At 43.4% G+C, this 25760-nt stretch overlaps 1 protein-coding gene across 1 annotated transcript in view; it reads right to left on the reverse strand.

Moving 5' to 3' along the window:
* The window catches only part of MAN1C1 (mannosidase alpha class 1C member 1), a 197573-nt gene that overhangs the window by 129693 nt on the left and 42120 nt on the right, over positions 1 to 25760 (reverse strand). Inside the window, exon 2 of the mRNA XM_068268953.1 lies at positions 4206 to 4898. Coding sequence (XP_068125054.1) covers positions 4206 to 4772 — 567 coding nt within the window. The 5' untranslated portion in view covers positions 4773 to 4898. The remainder of the gene's footprint in view (positions 1 to 4205; positions 4899 to 25760) is intronic.

Below are 25760 nucleotides of genomic sequence, written 5' to 3' on the forward strand. Positions count from 1 at the left end.
CCAAGCAAGAAATTGAAATGAGCAGATAGTATTCAATACAATACAGTAATTTTATATTGTTTTATTGGTACTGCAGCAAAAACAGTTGGTTGTGATATATCAGGATTATAGAAAAAAGTTAGAAGACTGGAAGAACAGACAAACCTGAAGAATTGAACGGAAGAATAAAGAAAGGTATATACAAACAAAAATACTAGAGCACAGACTTGTACACAAAGGAACACACAAGTATACAGAAGAGGGCGTTTTCAGAAGTAGATGTATACAGATACAAAGAAAGAAACGGATACAGGTGAAAATGGAAAAATACACATTTTTTTTCTCTGTCCAACAATTGACAGCACAGCGTGGCCAAAAGTGATGAGCCATAGCACTGCACAACCTCCATACGCTGACCTGCGCGTCCTAGGAGTATTCTGTGCATAAGCAGTAGACATTTTTATACACTGCGTATGTACAGAGCGCTCCCATCCATGGGGCCCGGTCAGGACTGTGCATACAGCTGGCAGGGGGCGCTGCAGCTGCAGGAGGATCACAGAATCACAGCGAGGGCACGGAAGGAGTGTAGGAGGGTGAATGAAGCCCCAGGTACGGACAACTGCTGTTTTTGTCACTTTAGGTTTCCTTTAACCTTTACAGTGACAAAAAAAAAAGAAAAGAAAGGAATACAGGCTAGTTTTATCTTATCACTTTCGGTACCTTTTTTTAAGCATTATCACAATTCTCATATACAGGGAGTGCAGAATTATTAGGCAAGTTGTATTTTTGAGGAATAATTTTATTATTGAACAACAACCATGTTCTCAATGAACCCAAAAAACTCATTAATATCAAAGCTGAATATTTTTGAAAGTAGTTTTTAGTTTGTTTTTAGTTTTAGCTATTTTAGGGGGATATCTGTGTGTGCAGGTGACTATTACTGTGCATAATTATTAGGCAACTTAACAAAAAACAAATATATACCCATTTCAATGATTTATTTTTACCAGTGAAACCAATATAACATCTCAACATTCACAAATATACATTTCTGACATTCAAAAACAAAACAAAAACAAATCAGTGACCAATATAGCCACCTTTCTTTGCAAGGACACTCAAAAGCCTGCCATCTATGGATTCTGTCAGTGTTTTGATCTGTTCCCCATCAACATTGCGTGCAGCAGCAACCACAGCCTCCCAGACACTGTTCAGAGAGATGTACTGTTTTCCCTCCTTGTAAATATCACATTTTATGATGGACCACAGGTTCTCAATGGGGTTCAGCTCAGGTGAACAAGGAGGCCATGTCATTAGTTTTTCTTCTTTTATACCCTTTCTTGCCAGCCACGCTGTGGAGTACTTGGACGCGTGTGATGGAGCATTGTCCTGCATGAAAGTCATGTTTTTCTTGAAGGATGCAGACTTCTTCCTGTACCACTGCTTGAAGAAGGTGTCTTCCAGAATCTGGCAGTAGGACTGGGAGTTGAGCTTGACTCCATCCTCAACCCGAAAAAGCCCCACAAGCTCATCTTTGATGTTACCAGCCCAAACCAGTACTCCACCTCCACCTTGTTGGCGTCTGAGTTGGACTGGAGCTCTCTGCCCTTTACCAATCCAGCCTTCGGCCCATCCATCTGGCCCATCAAGACTCACTCTCATTTCATCAGTCCATAACACCTTAGAAAAATCAGTCTTGAGATATTTCTTGGCCCAGTCTTGACGTTTCAGCTTGTGTGTCTTGTTCAGTGGTGGTCGTCTTTCAGCCTTTCTTACCTTGGACATGTCTCTGAGTATTGCACACCTTGTGTTTTTGGGCACTCCAGCGATGTTGCAGCTCTGAAATATGGCCAAACTGGTGGCAAGTGGCATCTTGGCAGCTGCACGCCTGACTTTTCTCAGTTCATGGGCAGTTATTTTGCGCCTTGTTTTTTCCACACGCTTCTTGCGACCCTGTTTACTATTTTGAATGAAACGCTTAATTGTTCGATGATCACGCTTCAGAAGCTTTGCAATTTTAAGAGTGCTGCATCCCTTTGCAAGATATCTCACTATTTTTGACTTTTCTGAGCCTGTCAAGTCCTTCTTTGGACCCATTTTGCCAAAGGAAAGGAAGTTGCCTAATAATTATGCACACCTGATATAAGGTGTAGATGTCATTAGACCACACCCCTTCTCATTACAGAGATGCACATATGCTTAATTGGTAGTAGGCTTTCGAGCCTATACAGCTTGGAGTAAGACAACATGCATAAAGAGGATGATGTGGTCAAAATACTCATTTGCCTAATAATTCTGCACTCCCCGTATGTCTTCTTATAGCCAACTTCTTATTTATTTATTTACTAGTGACCTTAGCCCATTTAAAAACAGGCTTTAGGTCTGTCATCGCCGCGCGCCCATAGATCGCACACCCACCTGCCACATGCACACACGCCCGGCCGGTCCCCTGGCCCGTCCTGCTCCTGTTCCAATGGCTGTCCGTGCGGCACATGCGCAGTAGTGCAAACGCACGAACGCACACAGTGCCAGGACGCAGAGACACTTAGGTTTTATTAGGTAGTATTGTATTTATAAAGTGCCAACATTTTATGCAGCGCTGTACATTAGTTAAGGTTACAGACAATATTTAGGGGTGACATACAGGAATAAGACGATACAGAAATACATGCAAATCACGCAGCACAGCATGCGTACAGGAAATGCTTAGTAAGTCACTGGATGGGAACATGGAAATTAGGCAAGCTGAGTTCACTCAGATCCATAGGATGGGTGTAAGTCGCTGGAGTTGCGTGATCAGGTAGGGGGCACAAAGAAGAGGACCCTGTCAAAGGCTTACAATCTAGAGTGAGAGGTAGGGACATGAAAGGTAGGGGACCAGAGTTCAGTGCTCAGCTTTGGGTTTAGAGCACCAGTGGGTGGGTGTGGGTGGGGGGGGAGGAACACAATTGGCCAGAGTGAAAAGGTACGTTTTGAGGGCCTTCTTAAAGATGTTGAAGGATGGTGCGACCCTAATGGGGGGAGGTAGGGAGTTCCATACTTCTTGAATATGTTGCATATTTTCTATAATTTGGCTGACACTGCCAAATATATGACTGTATCATCTAGTTGTGCATTTACGGTCATTGTTTTGAAGCAGCTGAGCTAAGGGATAATTGTTATTTTATATTTCATGGACAACATATTAATGAATCCACCAGTTCAAATGTAGTCGTTTTGGTTGGGTAGATGCCAGCATGTTCAATAGTTAACTGATTTGAAACTAAAAAAATGTAAATAGTTACCTGATACCAACTATGGTAATTACTGACACTCTAGGAGTGGAATTTTTGCTTTTGAGTGCCCATATTAACCCTGTGACATCCACTACGATGGGTAGGTTTTATCATTCACGTTTTATTATGAGGAAAGCAGTTTTACATGTAGCCGTAATCCCCTTATAGGTGTAAACTATCAGCATATGAGAATCATTCATCTCAACAGCACCCACCAGGAACACCCACAGAAATCCGTTTTAAGCAGATAATATTGTCCTTCTCATCAGCTGAAACCATTCTCATTTGTCAAAGGAAAATGAAATGGTGAACAGAGATTCCAATGATCAGTAACAATTTAAAGAGGAACTATAATGCTGGGAATACACAATGAGATTTTGCAGCAGATTTACTTACCGATCTATTCTCTGATCGTTTTTCTAATCAATTTCCATTCACTTCTATGAGAAATCGATCAAAAATAGGATCTAACCATCTATCTGCCCAAAAATCTCATGGTGTATTCCCAGCATAACCAAGGATTGAGCTTCATTCCAATCAGTAGCTAATACTTTTCCCATGAGAAATATTTACCTTTTCTTAAATAGATCATGAGAGTCTGTATGGCTGATTTTGTGGTGAAACCCCTCCCACAGTGTGATGTTATGACCATGGTCCTGACAGTATTTATGTTTATGTACCTTGTTGCATTGTGGGAAATATCAGTTTTTTCTAACTGCCAAGCAAGTAATATCTCCCTCTGTGCATAGAACTCTGAGTAACAAACATTCCATACAGATCACCTGGCAGAACTAAAGAGGTCACCTCCACTGATATATTTCAGAATGTAAATCATGAAGAGAAAAGATTTTACAATGTGCAAACAGCGACTAAATAATCCAGAAATTAATATTGTAAAAATAAGCACTTTTTTTCTCTTCTTTTCCTCTTTAATGTACGTTAACCACTTACCTCCTTTATTTTATTTCTTTTTTCCCGTGTTTCTGGGTCTTTCGGTTCAGGATTGTTTCCCAGTGGTGGATGTTTAAGAGACTTTTGGAATGCCTTGTAATCAAACACAAAGTCAGCTGGGTTCCTTTGAGCTATTGATATCTCATTGTCTTTGTTTTGGGCTTTAGCAGCTACGATATGCTCTTTGTTCAGTGAGATGTCTTCCTTCTGTGTTTCATGGCTGCGACTGAGAAATCCCAATGGTTTCACATTCACATCAAACTCCTCTTTGGATCTCCACTTCTCCTGATTTGTATTCCGAATCAGAGACTTTTGATCTTCTACTGTTTTTTTGCTCATTTTCTTATTAGCATAGCTGTGTATTCTGTCGCCACTCTGGCTCCTGGTACCTGATAAAAATATCCTCTTAAACTTTGATGTTTCTGGCAACAGAAAAAACGTCCCGAAACAAAGTGTAATAAATCCAGACAGAAACAATAAGAAGACGAATTTCTGAGAAAGACGAAGTCCAAATCCAGCTGGAAATATCCCAGATATCTTTCTCAGGAACATGGTTTTAATTTGCATCTAATTAAATGTACTTGGGTGACAAATGTTCATTTTGCAATTGCATAGACATTTTCGTTTGTCTTCTAATTCTCGGTTAACTGGTCCTATACTGCTGGAGCCATGAAGCTGCTGGAATAATCCCACCTGTAGCAACAAAAAACTTGCATCATTAAGCTGAAAAGGCATGGAGGACATGCATGTTAACTCATGCTCTATAATATAATTACAGAATATAATGTAGAGACACACGTGTCCAATATATTGCACAGATCTTACAGGTGGAAGGAGATTACTGCTGCCATCTATACAGATAGAAAAGGAGCAATCAGCATGTCTGTCTTAGTTACCCGTTGGCCTATAAGTCTTGTGTTACGCTGTTGTGCGCAAAAACATATTCTGCCGTTCATGACACACCTGAACTGAGAGGTATATGGAGGCTGCCATATTTATTTCTATTCAAACAATACCAGTTGCCTGGCAGTCCTGCTCTCTTTAACTGCAGAAGTGACTGGATCACACACCTGAAACAAGCATGTGGGCAATCCAGTCAGACATCAGTCAGAAACGTCTGATCGGCATGCTTGTTCTGGGTCTATGTGCATTGTTAAAAATGAAATAAATATGGCCGCCTCCATATCATACCTTTTAAGTTATAAGAACAAATAAAAAAAAAACAAGAAAACCTCATTTGGGGCAGCCAAGGTGTTCATTTTTCAGTCACATCTTATAATAATTACTGAGTGCTATATACAGTATGTCTTACCTGTGTCATACCTTGCTTTACATTTACTGGATCCAGAGGCGGCCTTGGGGGGGGGCAAGTGGGGCGATCGCCCTAGGCCCCGCACTTGAAGGGGGCCCAAAGTCATGCCCACTGCACTCACACTGAGAGCCCCATTCTTCCTGGTTGGCTTATGCTCAGGTGCTGACCTGCTGATTTACATCATGCGCCTAGCACTCCTGGCCATGAGCGTGCAAAATACCACCGACCCAATGGTGAGTCTGCGACAATCAACCTCTCACAGGACTTGAGAGCATCTTATTTTGGAATTTGCTAAATTCCAACAGAATCAGAGTCAGCCAGCAAAGTCAGACCGACAGAGAGAACACATATCACCCTGTCACCTGGTGGTGGTGCAGAAAAGGTATGGGGAGCTCCCTAGCTCTCCATTTAGCCTAGCACCCAACTCCGGCCAGTCTGGTACACACCCCTAATTATCCAGCCAGCCTCTACCTATCCTTAGCTCCCCAGCCAGCTTAGTACCCATCTCCAGTTTATTAGTTGGCTTAGTGGCCTTTAACAAACATAATTGTTTTTAAACAATAATAAGGCGTACTGCATTAGAAGTGGACAAGCCCGTGAGCATTGTGGTATGGTATATGGCCTAAACTTATGGCTCAAGGCCCTGCATATGACACTCGCCCCAGGCCCCGCGTACTCTAAGACCGCCTCTGCCTGGATCTGTGATCTGATTCACACCATGTTCCAGTTATGGGGCCTAGTTGACAATTTTTTTTTTATTTTATGGTAGTCTCTTTTTTAGCAAGTAAATAATAATTATGCTATATATCATTGTTACATGGAGAAGATTTGCTTATTCTATAGAGACTTCACCCCTGAAAAAACACACTATAGTTTTATTGCATGTGTTTAGTGACATATTATGATTATAGTTATGAGAGATGTAGAGTTCTCGCAGAAACCACTAGATTGATGTGGTGTTGTTTTTACTCACATTATAATATAGAATCAGAATTCGTACTCTATATTTGCCTTTTCTATGCTTCATTTCTTTAAAATACTTTTGTTGGTACATTTCATATGCTGCCTCTTATGTGTTATGTATTTCACTACTCCCTGATTCCCATTCAGCCAAATAATTACCCTACACAGATATCATGGAATACTAAATTAGGAGCTAGCATAGACTCGGGGCAGTGTGGTATCTTTCTGGCTAAGAAACCTTTGATTAAAATTCTTTGGCATGTATTTTGGCATAAATTATTTCAGATGTGACATTGCTGTTAAGATCAGCATAAGGATTGTGTTAGCTGTAGTGTTTGATGGTAATGGTAGTCTGGCACTATTTTCATAATGTGAGCTAGGCGCATTAGCTCAGTTAAAAAACAACATTGTAGAGAATGAATTCTTCTAACACTGTGGAAATAGTTTCAGGGAACCTTTTCTTTTTCATCATGACATAATTCTGTATGTACACAGTACAGTCTTTAATGAAATGTTTTATTGAATTGAGTGTTAAAGCTCTGTGCACAATTCCAACCATCACCTCACAGCATCAGGAATGCTCTTCACTAAGGCTGCTTGCACACAGGGACGTTACAGGCGCACGTTAGTGCAGCCTGTAACGCTCCCCCAACGTACAGCAATGTAACACAAGTGGGCTGTTCATACTGCATGCAACGCTGCACGTTCTTCTGAAAGTGCAGCATGCTACGGCGTTACAGCGGCTTAAGCCGCGTTAGACTGTCTGCACATGCTCAGTCATGTTGGGGAGGAGCGGAGAGCGGGCAGGCACATGGCTAATTAATATTCACTGCACGTTTTAACGTGCAGTGTTTACTTCCTGTTGCGGCCGCTCTGTGCGGCGATTGGCCGGCGGGACCACGTGATGCCGCATTCGTCCAAGAGTACGCATCACGGCATCACGGACACCAGAGTGAGCTGCACAACGCGGCTCACTCTGACGTCCACATCGAAGAGCACCAGGCCTTGCGTTAGGTGCACGTTATGCGACCTTAACGTAGCACCTAACGCATTGTCTTGGTGTGCAAGTAGCCTAAATGAGGACAAGTTAACACAACCATGTTCAAAAGTGGAGGCTACAGAAGCTAAGAGGAAACCAACTCCATATGAAAAAAGTATTATACTGAGAGGCTGCCATTGCTGGACACATTTAAAAATGATTGTTTCCTGGCTGTCATGCTGATCTTTGCAGTTTCTGAATTGCACACATGCAAAAAGCATTTATCTAAATTGGGCAGAGTTACACAGGGTGGACTAAAAACACGTTATCTACACACCAGTGGCGTAACTAGAGAACATGGGGCCCCATTGCAAAACTTTCATCGGGCCCTCAGATGGAGGCACTTTTAAGCAATGCCAGCTGCCCCTACCCTATGGAAATGAATTAATTGGGCAATTTATATTCTCATGCAGTAAACACTGCACATAGTTCATGGGCACTGAGACAAAGTCAGAGGGTGGAGAAATGCAAGAAAGTTTATGGTGAATACATTAAGTATCACCCTGCTCTAGGGTCCCATAGCAGCTGCTATGGCTATTGCTAATGCTTATTCTGAGTCAGTGGATCAGAATATTAAAATGAGGATGACCATAACAACCAGACAACTACAAAGATTATTACCTTAGAGTATCTCAAAGACAGAGCAACAAAAGACTAAAAGCTAAATAGTGTAGTATCTAGACTACTAATTGACATAACAAAAAAGTACTCACAAACAAAGGTTACCTGCTGCGTGGTAATGAACCACATCTTGGGTGGGAGAATAAGCTCAGCCAAACTTGGTTCTATAGAACCTTCCAGGCTGTCGCACTCTATGGGGGTATATAGCCTAAAAACCCAAACACACCACAGAGAGTGCAAACGTGTTTACTACAGACAACTACAACTTTTTACAATGAGGTCCATGATACCAGCTTTTGTAATCTCTCAGTGTAGATTTGCTTCAATCCATACATTATTGAAATGACAATTTCATCAAGCACTTTTCATTGTAGTGTTCATGTGTCCGTGTACTTGTGTCTGTGGAGTATATAGTCATCATGACCGTATATACAGGCTTATGTTGTATGAGAGTCCACAGAGAATGACAGTATGCAAATTGCATTCATTCCTAGGAATCACAGCACAGTCTACTAGAGATACATCAATAAACAATGAATTTTGATTGACTGCTATGTTTTATACATCATGTACATTGTTCCTACTCTCCATACATCTTATTGAATGCACTAGAAAATCTAAAGAAATGCTCATCCTATCCAATACATGGCTGTCCTCTGGCTCTTTTTAAAGTTTTATACTGACAACAAGATGAATTTGAACGAATATTCAAGAGTCATTACAAAGGTAATGTTTCCAGAGGGATCAATGCCTCTACTGTATTGTTGCCGATCAGCGCCACCTCAGACACGTATTTACATTTTCCTTTCATCCGCCAATAAAACTGATGAAAGTCAATGTTCACATTATGCCTCAGTAACACTTCCTTTAGGCCTCATTCACGCTATATTGCCGTATTCTTAACACACTCAGCAGTGTTTATGTTATACTGGCGCATCCTGTGAATTTCAATGGCACATCATGGGCTTGATTCACTAAACCGTGATAACGCAAATATCACACCTTATCAAAGATCACACCTTATGAAAAGATATCACACCTTATCAACAATATCATACCTTATCAAAGTTAACGCGCCTTATCAGAGTAGCATAATGAGTGCTACGAACTTATGCCTGCTAATTGGCAATGGCACTCGTCCTGCCCTAAGCCCCTGTGGGTTTGTAGCGCTCCCTATGCTACTCTGATAAGGCATGTTAACTTTGATAAGGTGTGATATCTTTGATAAGGTGTGATATCTTTTCATAAAGTGTGATATCTTTTCATAAGGTGTGATATCTTTTTTATAAGGTGTGATATCTTTGATAAGGTGCGATATTTGAGTTATCACGGTTTAGTGAATCAAGCCCCATATGTGATAGGGTGAGCATTGGAAAAGCAGTGCATGTAAAGCATGGTACCATGTACAGTAGTGAATGGGATGTGAATAACACCAGTGCTGGGCCCGGTGCAGGTGTAGTGCACATTCCATAACTCTGTGTAATATTTCAAACGAAAACGATATCGATTTCGTGCGAAAATTCGCGTTTGCGCGCGAAACCGTTATCGTTTCACGTCACGCACGATGCAAAAATTCGCGCGAAAACGGCCGTGCTAACAGTTAGCACTCTTTTGTGAATCAAGCCCATAGTTAGAACTTTTACTGCAACTGCGGAGTTTGCTTGTGAGCCGAGATAAATACAACTCTCACCATGAAATCACAGTTCAATGTCCTCCAAGCTAAGGGTTGTTCACATGGCTAGCAGCACTACTTATACAAGAAGACACAGATGGAAACAGATGAATCATAGGGCAGCTAATTAGACAAACTAGAAAACCACAAGAACTGTTTGCAGTTGGAAGGCACAGAATATGCTCAAAACAGAACGGATGGAAGAAGCTGCAAAAACCACAGAGTATAAATGGCAGCTTTGACCAATAAACAGAGAGGGAATCTGAAAGTTGATTGCAATGGTTGATGCAATGATTGATTTTCCAGTATAATTTTCTCAATGTCTATGCCCCACCAGAGGATGCTAATGAAGATGAAGTGGAAGAGTTGTACAAAGAACTAGAGATGATATGTGATAAAGCTACAAAGCATGAAGCATGAAAGTTTTTAGTGCTTTAAGTGGTAGAGTGGGAAGGGAAGAGCAATATAAGAATATCGCAGTCAGATTTGGTTTACATGAAGAAAAAAAACGGGTAGAAAAAAAAATTTGCACTTTAGCTGAATTCCAAATGTTGATTCCAAGTAGCACATTTTCGCCATAAAAAAAGATTCAGCTAGGAACACCTAGAACATGTACCATAGAGAAACATATGCAATTACATCAACTATGTGCCGTTGTCAGAGAGATGGGCATCAGTCATACAGATCACTCAGGATCGCCAATTGTGACTCAGATCATTATTTAATGTTATGTAAGCAAAGATGAGACAATGGATGGCTAAGGTGTAGCATCCATGGGGAAATACACCCATAATGTGGCACTGCAAAAACGTCAGGCATGCAAGGAACATATCCAAAGGAACTAGCTGTAAAGGTGAGCAAGTGGAATCAGAACCAAAGTGCAAATGAACAGTGGATGAATAGCAAAAAAGCTAAAGTAAATGTGGCAGTGAACCTAACAGAATATAAATAGAGATCTAGAAGTATTGGTAGGATGAAGAATGTAATTAGCAATGGATCCAAAGAATGAAACTAAGCATACCAGTAAATATCTTCAACAAGCAACAAAAACATATTTGGAAGAATAAAGCAAAGGAGAAAGAAATCTTATTGGCTCAAAAGAAAGAACAAAAGAGAACCAGCAAGTAAAAAAGCTATGTGGAATAAAGGAGTACGGCATCCTTAAATGTAAAAAAAATTATTTAAAAATATGAAGGTTAGCAAAATATGTGTATATTCCTAGTCTACCTCAATCAATCAATCATGGAAATGCAATCATTTCACATCATATCATGGGCAGCATAGTGGTGTAGTATATAGCACTCTTGCCTTGTAGCTTTGAGTTCATGGTTCAAATCTGGGCTGGGAAATTGGATTTTCTGCATGGAGTTTGTATGTTCTCTCTTTGCATTTTTTTTTCTAAGCAATCTAATTTCCTCCCATATTCCAAAAACCTAAAGACAAGGTAACTGGTTTAACCAAAAATTGGCTTTGGTTTGAGACATGAGTGATATGTAACACGGAAACTCTGGAAAGCATTGAAGATAATGTCAGCTCTAAAAAAAACCCCCAAAAAACAACAAAAGATTGAACATTGGAGAAATTATTTAATGACTTTATGAGAGTGAGGACCAAGAATTTAAAGCACGGGAGCAGGAAGCGGAGCTGTATTTCACTGCCAATTCTGGAGTACATGACCCTAGAGAACTTTAAGCTACTGAAATAATAAAGAAAGTAAGAAAACTGTAAACTAGCAGTGACAGTGTAACTGCTGAGCTCTTCAACAATGGTGGGGCTGGTCTTTGGAAAAAAGTATATCAATTGGTATTAAATGTGTGAATCAAAGAGGGAAGGCCAGATCACATGGAAGAAGGTTAAAGAGGCACCGTAGTGACATGTAGTAGAATGCAGTAAATGATTCAGGACTCCCACTTTTAAGTTAATTATCCTTGTTATAGCATCAGAAGCACTAGCAATATCCATACAGCGTATTACTGTATATTGGTTTCTAGCCCTGCCATCCCAATGATGTCACAGCCTAGACTGTTAAGCTATTTGGAATTCACCTCCCAGAGCATTCTGGGAAACCAGGTATTTTTTTCTACTTGCGTCAGAATACTGAGTATACAAACATTCAGCAGAGCTGCACCTGCTCTAAGGATGTAACCATGATACATTTCAGAGAGAAAGGGCTGGTGCACACCAGAGCGGTTCTGGAGCGTTTTTTAAAACGCTTGCAGGGGGAAAACCGCTTGGCTAATGAAAGTGAATGGGATGATGCACACCAGAGCGGGTCGTTTTTTCCACAAACGCAAACTCGGGGGCTGCAGCATTTTTTAGATTTCTGAGGCGTTTCTGCCTCAATGTTAAAGTGGAAAACCGCTCTGAAAAACGCTAGATCAGAGCGGTTTTCCAGGCCTTTTTGTTACAGAAGCTGTTCAGTAACAGCTTTACTGTAACAATACTTGAAATGTGCTACACAAAAATGCTCCAAAAAACGCTAGGCATGTTTAGAAAACATGCCTAGCATCACTCAGAAATCAGCTTCAAAAACCTCTAGCGTTTTGCAGATCTGCTAGAGGTTTTTGGTGTGCACTGGGCCAAAATTAGGGCGATGAGTAATATTGTAAAAATAAGCAATTTTATTAAATCATTTATTTTCAGAACAGTTCCTCTTTAACCACTTGAGGACCCACCCTTTACCCCCCCTTAAGGACCAGCGCTGTTTGTTGGGATCTGTGCTGGGTGGGCTCTGCAGCCCCCAGCACAGATCAGCGGGCACGCAGAGCGATCAGATCGCCCCCCTTTTTTCCCCCCCATATGGGGATGATGTGCAGGGGGGGTCTGATCGCTCCTGCCTGCAGGCATGTTGCGGGGGGGGGGGGGGGCACCTCAAAGCCCCCCTCCGCGGCGAAATTCCCCCCTCCCTCTCCTACCTGTCATGCCCAGTAATCCGGGCTGCACAGGACGCTATCCGTCCTGTGCAGCCAGTGACAGGACGTTCCCTGTCACATGGCGGCGATCTCCGGCCGCTGATTGGCTGGGGATCGCCGATCTGCCTTACGGCGCTGCTGCAGCGCCGTACAATGTAAACAAAGCGGATTATTTCCGCTTGTGTTTACATTTAGCCTGCGAGCCGCCATCGGCGGCCCGCAGGCTATTCACGGAGCCCCCCGCCGTGAATTGACAGGAAGCAGCCGCTCGCGCGAGCGGCTGCTTCCTGATTAATCAGCCTGCAGCTGGCGACGCAGTACTGCGTCGCTGGTCCTGCAGCTGCCACTTTGCCGACGCACGGTATAAGCATGCGGTCGGCAAGTGGTTAACTATCTTACGTCCGCCTCACGCCAATGGGCGAGAGAGGAGCAGCAGCCCCAGGACCCCCTAACGCCGGTTGGCGTGCAGTCCTGGGGGGCGTGTTTTGCTGGGCATCACCGATATGAGACTGTTAGACGGCGAAATTGCCGTACAATGTACAGCGCTGCGATCTACGGCAGCGCTCTACTGGGGACAGCCGTGTGACACGACTGTCCCCCTGGACTGCACAAAAATGATCCGTTGCCATAGGCTGAAGCCTATGACAGCCGATCGCGCTGAATGGCTGGAGGGGGGAGGGAGGAATAAAAAATTAAAAAAATAGGCAAATTTATAAAAAAAAAAATAAAGAAATAAATATTTATATATAAAAAAAAATAAACATCCTGGGAGTGATCATATCCCACCAACATTCTGGGAGTGATCATATCCCACAAAAAGAAAGCTCTGTTGGTGGGCAGAAAGGGGGGGGGGGGATGGAGGAAATCACTAGTGTGCTGAGTTGCATGGACCTTAAAGCTGCAGTGGCCTTAATTGTAAAAAATAGCCTAGTAGTTAACAGTGGAAAAGGGATAAGGAAAACTGTAGCAGCTACAGTGAAATTATTTTACTTAATACTCTTTATAAAGTGTTCTCCAGTCTATTTAATAATAGATTTGTAGAGTATTCTAAGCAGATGATTGCAGACTATCAATGTGTACTGTGTGGGCAGGTCAACTATTGATCACATGCACATACTGTGACGAGCTTTCAACAAGTCTTATGAGTACTATATTTTTTTCTTAGCCTTTTCAAGAACTACATGCAAACTGAATGAGGCACAATAATGACATATAGGAGACTGTAGTAAATTAGTCAGTATTCCCAGTTTCACATTAATTTTCCTGGTTTCAGCATCAGAAACACTTCCTATATCTATATCTAAGCTGTTTAACTATGCAGAATTCTCCTCCTAGAGCATTCTGGGAGACAAGGAATATTTTGTACTGGCTTTGGAATTCTCAGTAAACAAACATTTCACAGAGATCACCTGACAGGACTAAAGATGTTGCCATCTGTGATAACTTCAGAATGTAAATTGTGGTGAGGAAAGAAATTAGGGGTAAGGGACAAGAAACAAACACTGACTAAACAGAGAAATAAAAATGAACAATGTAAAAAGAAACAATTTTACTAAGTTATTTTCACAACATTGCTCTATAAAGGTGTTCACTAATGATACAATCTTGATTGCACAATCTAACCAGCTCTTTGTAATATGAGGGACTACCTAAAGAAACCATTCAAAGTATATTCATTCACTCTACTACAGAGAATTGTTAAGATTTTATAACCGTTATTGTATCATTAGTGGGCACCTATTGGTAGGGAACACACTTGTAGATTTGTATACGTTTTGCCGTAGCTGGCAAAATATGCACTGTTGCACTAGTCATTATAGTCAGTGGTCCACTCTGGCATAATATGTCCATTTGCGTTCGTTCATGTTCCACGTTTTTGTTTCCCTGCGATTTTAAAGCCAACAGCATTTTGCTTTTTGTCCACAAGACGTGCTTGTTTGTAATTACACTGCATTCAGCCGCATCAGAATGAACACGGAACAACAATGGAAACGTGACGGAACAAAGCAGGGGAAAACGCACTGTCACTGTCAATCGTGTACGAATTTGCGACAATGCATTCACTGCAAGAACAATATAAGTCAATGGCAATTTGCACTTGTTTAAAAATTATGTTCGGGGCTTCGAATCCCTGAAAAAAATTACATGTGGCAAAATCAATTTTGCACACCGTATGTGAACTCTCATTGACTTTCATTAACTACTCTGCAAGAGTGGGCACGAAAAAATGAAAGGTGAATAGAGTCTGGAAAATTTGCATGCGAAAAAAGAGGAGACTACTAAAATGCTTTTACATGCGCTAATCATATCACGTCTTGACTACTGAAACACCCTACTCTTCTACTATGAAATCCTGCTGCCCATCTCATCCAACTCTCCTCCTGCTCCTCTGATGCTGTCCCTCTCTGCCAGTCCCTCCACTGGCTGCCAATTACCAAAAATATCCTGTTATAATTTAAGTAGGCCTCAGTTATTTGGACTGAGTTCGTCAAAAAGGCTTGAGGAGTAGACCTGCCCTTTAAGGGGATTTTCTCTTAGAGAGAAAATCTGCAGTTCTGTCAGCAGAACTAGAACATACCAAGAAGCTGTTCTATGGACAAGGCCACAGGTCTCCCTGACCTGGGCATGTACCGCCACTAGAACAATAAACATCAGCCATGTTTTGTAAATATCCACATTCCTGTATGTATGTCAAATGCCTCATTGAATATTAATCGAGTAGGTGTGTATGATGACACCACGAGTGGGTCCACCAATAGTCTGATCTAGGGGATGGCGAAGATGATGTCATATTTAACTTTTTCCTAGTCAATATTAAAGCCTGAGTGAGCTATGGGAGCTCACTCTGCTTACTTTCGCACTAGCTCGCAAGGCTGACTGGGACCTCTAAGTATGTTCATTCCTTTCTGTAATCTGATATAATGTATGCTGTACATAGGTAGTTTAGTGTAACTTAGGTTAGAAAGAAGGTACCTGATTGACTTCAGCAGGAAGTCTAATCAAGAAGCTTGTAACGCAACATGAAGATTGGCGTGGCTAGGATATGATGAACTGTATCTATCTGTATTTCTGTTTCCTGAATAAACTCTGTAAACATTGAAGAAGCCTGAGAAAAGTCTATCTCCTGCTTGCTGTGTTGAGAGTCAAGTTATCTCACAGTCTGTGAGACGCAACTATAAGAAGTTGATGGTGTCGAAGCAAGGTGATTTAGAACAGAATCTAACAATGGTGCCGATTAAAGCCTCCGCTGCATAGCAATACAAGCAGACAAGGGCCAGGGGCCGAAGTTTTCAAGATATTCCACAGCAAAACAAGTGGAATAGACGCGGACTGGAAAATCTTATCAACCTGATAAGCTGGTGTGGGGAGTGTGCGGGAGCCGAGCACACGGGCTGCAATTCGAGGAATCAGCGGCGAAACTCTTGGACGTTTAACTTTGACTGCATGTGCACTGGGGGTCATAGCATAAATTGGATCGAAAGGAAAACTCTGATGGCCAGCTGGCAACTTGCTGAGAGAGATCGATCCGCTGAGGGGGAGTGTGAGCCCCCCCAGAAGTTCCGGTGTCCACTCAGTTTCGCAGACAACAGTTGCGGAAAGCTGATGAATTGCCAAGAGTCCGCAGATCAGGCATGTATGATTTACGTTGTTATATGGCGTTATCTGTGTTGTATTTGGTGTTATAACAATGGAGTTGTTAATATGTATATTCTGTGGTAATTGCAGTTTGGAGGTTGCGTGCTTCATTTTTTTTCCTTTCTTTTTTCTCTGGTTTTTGTTTTTGTTTTTCTCTCCCTGTCCAGAGACTGGGAAGGATGCCAGATGTGGGGGGGGGGGGGTTCTCCGCGGCAGAGGGAGACCAACAGTGTTTCAGTCTGTTAGTAGTGGATGGGGGGGAGAGGGAAGAAAGGGAGGGGAGGAAAGCGAGTGAGAGACAGTGGTAACTGGGTAGACAGGAAGGCACAGCCCTTGTCTCTGGGTGGCTGTAAAAGTAAGTTATAGCTACAGCTGAGATAATGGGTGAAGTGCGACTGTACTCTGGCGTGTTTTTTCCGGGCAGCATGTTTGTTTCCCTGTCCATAGGGGTGTTTGTGAGATGTTCTGCAAGCTTCTCTCGTTCCAGTCAGAGCTGCTACAATGCTTTTAAATGTCTGCATATGTGTAATGTGTTTGGTCAGCTTCGGCTGCTAAATGTTCGTCTCCGAAGAAGTTTCAAGCTGGGATGGTAACAGTTAATGTGGTTTAGAGTTATACTGCGCACTTTAGTAGGTCTGAGTTATGGCTAAGATAAGCAGCAGATGGTTTGTGTAGAGAGAGAGCTTTCCACGTCCCTGGGTGATACTACAATGTATGCAGCTGGGACAACTTTTTTTCTTCGGTTTTGAAGGCAGTGTGTGTGGCGGAATGCTGATTTATTTTTTTTTGCACTGTGTATCGATGCTAGGTGTAATGATGCATCAAATGTTTGTTCTGTTTGAGTTTGTTTTTTCTCCTAAGGTTTATAGGATTGAGAGGTTGCTATGGGAGCAGCCATCTTAGCTGGCAGTCCAGGACTCAAAATGGCGGCAGTGGAGAGGGCCCGCCCCCAAGAGTCATGGCTCCCACACGTCATGGCAGGGGGGAGGAGGGGCTGGGGGATCCACGTCACGTCAGGCTGTGCTCGTGGCTCCGGGCAGAGCAGCTGGAAAAAAGGGGGGTAGAAATACAGAGGCATTCTACTGAGTATCTCGGATCTCAAAGTATTTCCCCAGAGCTTTTCCCTGGGTCCATGGAAAGGAATGCCAGAATACGTGCACCAAGCTATTACTGTAATGGTCACGGATAGGAAATGTTTCCCAGCTAGGTGCAGGGAGACAATGAAAAGCGCAGATCGGGAAAGGGTCTGTACTGAGTTGCTTATGGGATTATTCCTGTAAGTGGGGCACCTTAATGGGTGTTGCAGCATGAGTTCCCAATAGTGAAAAGGGGGGACAGTGCAGCAAGGGGGTGCCGGAGTTGGAAAAAAAAGGGAGTTGACCAATCCAGTTATCCGTCGCCGCTGCTGCAGAGCGGTAACGTTTTTTTCCGGTCTTTGTCGTGGACAGGTCCAGAGTTTGACTAAGAGGTCTATGCTGGGCTGGGGCTGTTTTGGTTGTGCATTTTTTTCCGTCCACTGATTGGTCAAATGTGTTTTTTTCCAGCTCCTATCAAGTGTAGCAAAAAGAACAAGAACTGACAGCAGTTCATGGGGCAATTATACAAATGAAAGAATTGCCATTTACAGAGTGACAGTTTCCAGTGTATCAGGACAGGTTTGCCATACGACTACCTACCAAGTGGGCATTCAGGGATCTGCATACAGGCATTTGATGCTGGAATGCTTAGCCCTGCACCCTACACCCTGTGTAGTTTCAGTGCAAAGTGCTCCTTCCTACAGGGAGGCAGCCATTTTTTTGTGTAGTATGGGGGTAGTAGCACGGCAAAACATTGGTCAGAGGGTACAAGACACAGAACTTCTAGCAGAGCTGGTATCGCAAAGAGGTTCTAGATAAGGAAATGCGATAATGAGTAAGAGCATTGCAGGCTCACCTGCAAAGCAACAATAGGTGTGGCATCCGTAATCTGTGCATGCGACGGCCGCGCATGGACAGATAGGGGGGGATGTGGAGGGAGCTTGCAATGAGGTGAGAGCTTCCAAAGGTGAAGTCCGCGGGAGCATATTTTATACAGGTAAGTACTTCGGATAGTACTTAGGTAGGGGAGAGAGGTTTAACTCCAATCTACCAAAAAGAGTAAACAGAGTTCATGAGAACCATAAAGCAACGAGATCAATTACGGCATATATTGATCAAGTTAAAGTGTACAGAGTACAAGCCGCAGGGCGAATCCCAAATCATTAATAAGAATTGATTTGTTTGTATTTCGATTTCAGGAGTTTGGCAATATGGACTCGAGACAGCTGCAGTGCTGGCAGCAAAGATGGAGATGTCAGTCGGATAAGCGAAAGGTTCCAGATGCCAATCTGAGGTTGGAGAACAGCGAGATTCTTGAAAGTGGAAAGAGACTAAAACACGAGATTCCTGAAATTGGAAAGAGACTAAAACACGAGATTCCTGAGATCGGAAAACGTCTAAAAAAACTGACTGAGCAAAGCATAGTGCAAATGGCTAATGTTTTTCTTTCCCAAGGTGGTGCTTTTATAATGAAGAGTACCGTGCTGATGGTGATCCTAGGTTGCCATTTTGTCCTAGGAGAACGAAGAGAGGACATTCTCATGTATAATAAGGGGTTAATGAGAATGCAAGGCCCAAGCATGTTAATGTTTGGTGACAAAGGTACTAATCCTTTCACACCTCCCTCCGCTTGGCACAGATGGACCATGCAGGGACGGAGGAAAAGAGCACTTGTGCCAGGTGAAAACAAATTTCATGGCACAAGGTGGGTGAAAGGTCTGAAGGGTCAGGTGTGCGGGCAGTGGGAATTGAATGGCAGTGTAAATCTGCTATTGAATGCCACACTCCCAGAATCGATGCACCGATCCAAAGTTTGGTTAAAAGGTACATTGCAGTACAATGGGTACATGCAAAAGGTGGAGTGTGTGATTCAGGGGTACCTTGTCTTGGTTATCCAGAGTGAGATGGTTCCAGATTGGAGAGGAACGAGCAGGAGGCGTCAATTCTCCTGCCGGAGAGACGCGGGGGACAACATCACACTCTGGAACTACCAACAGAGAGTGCCTCTGAAACAACTATACACACGTAAAGGCTGGAAAGCCGAGGGGTGTTGGTTCTCGAAACAAGAAGTAAAAATCGAGATTGAGCCACATTTCCAGGTGACAAAGAGGGTGGGGAGAGCGGTCCCGGGGGAGGGAAAGCCAACACAGGGAACCCCATCCACACTACACGGGTCACAACAGGGGACGATATTACACAGTCCATATGCAGCCACTTATCCTCATGCTAGTTGGGTAAGTGAAGAGGTACTCTTAATTGAAAGATTGCAGAGAGTACAGTCTTCCCAACCTCTGGTACATATTGTGCCTCAGGACATAAGGGGGGAAGAGGTCCAATCAGGACAGTTGGGGACATATTTTGTCAGGGAGATGCTTAAAGATCCTGTCCAACTGAGATTGGACAAGGGGAGGTATATCGATTTTTCTGGAGAAGGATCTTTTGCATGGAAGCTTCAAGATGTGTGAACAAATGGAAACGGTGCAACATTCCTTTAGGCACCGCCACTTCCTTAGTTCCCACCTCAACACATGTCTTACACCATGACTTGAGAGGTCAACCGTTTTTGGTGCTAGACGGGGAGGTGAAACGAGTAGAGTTGTCCTCATGCGGGCAATTCTCCCAGAGGTACCTGTGTTTGCCGGGGCAAGTCAAATTTAGTGAAGAAGCCTGCAGGCTCAATAACGCAGAATGCGAGGCTACCATTCAAAAGATCCACCCTGAAGCCAAACCGATAGTCCCGGTGGCTGAAGGAAAGGTTTGGTTTTTTAGCATCATGTCTAAGGACACATTCAAGGTACATTTTCATAATGGTTCCGATAAGGGGGATCTGTCAAGGGGAACATATTGGGTGAGCGGAGATCCCATATGGATCCAGCCATCCAGGTTTGATGACGTTCTTTCTCAAATGGTTAAGAGAACTCTTAAGGTCAAAGTTTCACGGGTAGTTCCCGTCCTAAAAGAGAACACGACATGGGACGAAGGGGAACAGGGGTTGATCCAAGACGACCACACTTTGATACAACGGTTAAACAAACAGTACACTAAGTTAGAGGTAAGATTTCACCATGATCCCGGTGATCTTAATGAGGTAGAACACAAAAATAAGCAGGTGAGTTCCAGTCTGACCTGGTGGAAAAGGCTTCCGGTGATGTTCCAGGGACACTCGGACTGGGCCTCTGCAGTTCAAAAGTTCTTCCTACACCCACTGGTCGTCTGGATGAGGATGACAACTTTAGGCATCATTATCCAGGTGAGGTTGTGTGTTAAAATTACGTAAAACAAATTAACCTGGTCAAGAGATTGGTGCCTCATAAACATGATCTCATGAACCAATATTTTTAAATTAAGGGATATACAGGGTTACGGGTATAGGTTTAGTAGTACCGGTGATGGAGCTGGTTGTATAAAGGCGCTCTTTTAGAAGGCACCTGGCACTGCTCCATTGAGTAACAAACAAACGAGTTTCACTTTTCTGTGGTCATGCAAGTTTGTGAGTGATACGCAAGTGACGCAAATGCTGAGCATGTGGTATAGAGGGATTTAGAAGTAGGGCCTCCCCAGAGAGCCTGGTTACAGGAAGACCAAGAGGTCTTGCTCTCTTTCTTCCAGGGATAACCGCAGAGAGCAGAGAAGTTGTGTGAGCACGAACATCGAAAAGTGAAACATAAAGGAAAGAAACCAGGTACGGTTAGGTTCAGAAGCTGGGATCTGCGGGTCAAGCCTTTTTAGGGGGGATTGTTATAATTTAAGTAGGCCTCAGTTATTTGGACTGAGTTAGTCAAAAAGGCTTGAGGAGCAGACCTGCCCTTTAAGGGGATTTTCTCTTAGAGAGAAAATCTGCAGTTCTGTCAGCAGAACTAGAACATACCAAGAAGCTGTTCTATGGACAAGGCCACAGGTCTCCCTGACTTGGGCATGTACCGCCACTAGAACAATAAACATCAGCCATGTTTTGTAAATATCCGCATTCCTGTATGTATGTCAAATGCCTCATTGAATATTAATCGAGTAGGTGTGTATGATGACACCACGAGTGGGTCCACCAATAGTCTGATCTAGGGGATGGCGAAGATGATGTCATATTTAACTTTTTCCTAGTCGGTATTAAAGCCTGAGTGAGCTATGGGAGCTCACTCTGCTACTTACTTTTGCACTAGCTCGCAAAGCTGACTGGGACCTCTAAGTATGTTCATTCCTTTCTGTAATCTGATATAATGTATGCTGTACATAGGTAGTCTAGTGTAACTTAGGTTAGAAAGAAGGTACCTGATTGACTTCAGCAGGAAGTCTAATCAAGAAGCTTGTAACGCAACATGAAGATTGGCGTGGCTAGGATATGATGAACTGTATCTATCTGTATTTCTGTTTCCTGAATAAACTCCGTAAACATTGAAGAAGCCTGAGAAAAGTCTATCTCCTGCTTGCTGTGTTGAGAGTCAAGTTATCTCACAGTCTGTGAGACGCAACTATAAGAAGTTGATGGTGTCGAAGCAAGGTGATTTAGAACAGAATCTAACATATCCCATTCAAACTCCTACCACTATCATACAAAGCTCTACATAAGTGTTGCCTCCATACATTTCCTCATTAATCTCCATCCCTCCTGGAATCTTTGCTTCTTCCATGAGACCCTCTTGTCATCCAGTCTGGTCACCTCCTCTTATGTCCGCACCCAGGGTTTCTCAAGAGCATCATCTCACCTTTGGAACTCTCTCACAGCTTGTCTATCATACTCCAAGCCTGGAAACCTTCAAATTTACTCTTAAAACACACCGTTTGAGACAAGCTTATAATAATTTGTCATGTTGGAAGCTCACTGCTTAATCTACTAATCCCTTTGTCTTCTTCCCTAGTGTCTGCACCCCACTACCCTATTGATTGTAGGCTGGGACCTCACCTTAACATTTCTTGTTTCTGCTGTACTTTATCATCTGAACATGGGGCAGCACGGTGGCGTAGTGGTTAGCTCTCTCGCCTTGCAGCGCTGGGTCCCTGGTTCGGATCCCAGCCAGGGCACTATCTGCAAAGAGTTTGTATGTTCCCTTCGTGTCTACGTGGGTTTCCTCCGGGCACTCCGGTTTCCTCCCACATTCTAAAAACATACGGATAAGTTAATTGGCTCCCTCTAAAATTGGCCCTAGACTACAGTACTTACACTACATAATATAGACATATGGCAATGGTAGGGATTAGATTGTGAGCTCCTTTGAGGGACAGTTAGTGACAAGACAATATATATATATATACACTGTACAGCGCTGCGTAATATGTCGGCGCTATATAAATACTAAATAATAATAATAATAATAATGTACCACAATTGGTGATGTCTCAAACCACACATCAACTACAGTATGTATGTATTTGTACTCGTATTGCTGGATGCCCTGATTGTGCAGTGTTTTAACCTTTTCTGAGCCACTTGCATTCGATTCTACGCCGCACTTGTGGCTGTTCTAGCCTGATGCGGTGTAGAATCTACGCCGGCCTGCTGTTTCTGCTCCCGACGTGATTGTGTGCACCCGGAGGGGGACATCTCCCCTCAGTATTCAGCAGCCATCGTGTATGGCTGCTGATCACGTGATCACTACGATCGCCGGCGGATCGTAATGATCACTTTGACAGCGGCGGCGGCGGCAGGGGGGAAAGAAGAGTATCCACTCGCCTCCTTGCCGTTCCAGCGACAATCGGCGCCCCCCTCTGCTCTAGCTGGCATCTCCGCTCCTAATGCCGCTCAGTTCTGGGTCCCGGCTTGATGACGTCATTAAGCCGTGACCCGGAACTGAGCGGCATTAGGGACAGAGATGCCAGCCGGAAAAGAGGGGGCTACTGCGGCTCATCGTTGGAGCCTGGAAGGTGAGTGATGGCTGCTGGCGAAAGGGGGGACACCTGCCACCATGGGGGGACACTGCCCAGCCAGCCACAGAGGGAGTCCGGCCACCTGACCCCCCCCCCAAATGTGCACACCCCCCACCGCAAAATGCTTGGTCCTTAAGGGGGGTTAGGCGGCCGGTCCCGAAATGGTTAAGTTCTCATGTATCTATGCTTTCTCTATTTGTTTTGCACTATGTACAGCGCTATGGAAGATGTTGCCATGATGTACTGTAAATAAACAATAATAAGGGTTATGCATTGCAGAGCCATTGTACTAGAAGTAGCTACTGAGGTCGCCTGGGACATTTCTAAGTATACTCATACCCCAGGTTGAGCATCACTGTTCTGAATCATTCATTTTAAACGATAATGCTGATGAGGCACTCTGACTTAAGACGGACTTAGTTGACCTGCATATGTTTTCATGCTGTGGGTGAGTGTGTGCTAACTGTTGCAACAAATCTCATTATATGCTTATGTTAGAAATATGCTGGCTGTAAACTTTTGTCACTAAGTAACAGACAATTAGAAAAAAAAAATACATCAGTCTCAGTAAATTAGTCCTATTAGGAGCAGGCTGTAAGATAAACCATTTTCTCCTGGCACAGAGCTGAGGTGTGAAAAGACAATATAATAAATTGCTGAAACAACAAACAGATGTCCCAGGCATGTGAATCTTCATATGACTACTTAGGACTATCTGTGATTTGTTCTCTGTAAGGGCTAGTTCACACTGGGTGCTGTTTGAGTGCTTTGCTGATCACCAGTGATCAGCAAAGCGCTGCTCCTAATGTATCCTTACGGATACATTCACACTGCATGATTTGCAATCAATCGCAAACGCGCTGCATGCAGTGTTTGGGGGGATCGCGCTGTTATTCTTTTTCCATTGAATGGGAGTCACAAGCACAAATCATGGCAAATTGCGAGACTTCACCCGCTGAATCGCAATCATGGACACGAACGCAATCACTGGGAAGCACCGAGTGTGAACCAGCCCTAATTGCATGTGAACGGATATTTCATGAATCATCAAAGTCAGAATGGAACATATTGAAATGATCCTAGCACTTCTCAGACTGCACATTTTTTTCTAGCTGTCTAGAGGATTTTGTGATCCTGTTAGGTAGTAATATGTTAATGTAACTGTAAGATATTTCACACTTTAGGTGACAGAACTATCCAACCTCTAATTACATGCTGCTGTGAGAGTTCTTGTTCTGGCACATTGCCTGCAGATTTTTAGAGTATGATACGCCAACACACTGGTCTGACATGATATTGGTACATTCCATACACAGTAAGGCAGTATAGTATAATAGCAATACAAAAGCCCCCAAGGTGCGTTTGCTGGTATAATTTTACAATGCACACATTCCTTAACTGTTGTTTAATACTTTCCGGATCAAGGATACAGAATTAACGAAATATCTGAAGGGTTGTTCACAGTTCTAGATCTAGCCACAATGGGGCCCTGGGCAAAAATTACATGGGGACCCCCAACCTGCAACTCCTCCCCATGGAAGCAGCATTAGGTGGCCCCTTTGTTCCTGAAACCATCTCCCAGATAGTATTGAGTCTTACCACGGGGCCCCAAAGTCAGTTGGCGGACTCCCCAGATCTACCCCCATGTGAATACTAAGTGAGCCCCTGCAGCGTATTTGCAGCAGAGCAAACTTACCTGTCCAGCTGGTACGCTTCTCTGTCAGTCTGTGTGCTTCCTTAGTGCCTTCTTTAGCTCAAAGACTGATAGAGGAGCGATCCAGCCAGCCTGGTTAGATTAAAGGTTCATATACACCTACCAACTATCTGTCCAACTATCTGCCAAACTTGTCTGTAAAGCCGCATCTACACGCGTAGATGCGGCGGCGATGTGGCTTATCAATCGAGCTGCTGATGCGGCTCGATTGATAAGATCCGACAGGACGGATCTCCCCACCGCCGATTCCCTGCTCGGTCCCCGCGAGGGGACAATGGCAGGGAATCGAGCGGAAGATAAGCGGCGCCAGTGGGGACGAGCGGGGAATCGAATCCGGCGCACGCGCGGCGAGCGGAGACGCGCCGGGCACGCGCGGGGATGCGGAAGAGGCGATCTGGCTGCAAATCGAGCCGCCGGATCGCAGCCTCATCTACCCGTGTAGATGAGGCTTTAAACCCCATACAACTTTTGTTGTGAAACAAGTTGAAACAGCTAAAAAAAAGTATTTTGCTATTGTTCTGTTCAAATAGCTGACAAGACTGATAAGAAGTCAATCCAGCAGTTAGATTGACTTCTTATCAGTCTTATCAGCTTTTTGAACAATAGCAAAATACTTTTTTTTAGTTGTTTAACTTGTTTCACAACAAAAGCTGTTTGACAATTGTGCTGCATAAAAGACCAATGTTGAGCGTGTGTATGGGGCTTAACAGACAAGTTGGGCAGGATAGTTGGACAGATAGTTGGTAGATGT

This window comes from Hyperolius riggenbachi, chromosome 2 (genome assembly GCF_040937935.1).
Source record: "Hyperolius riggenbachi isolate aHypRig1 chromosome 2, aHypRig1.pri, whole genome shotgun sequence".
Taxonomy (NCBI): Eukaryota; Metazoa; Chordata; class Amphibia; order Anura; family Hyperoliidae; genus Hyperolius; species Hyperolius riggenbachi.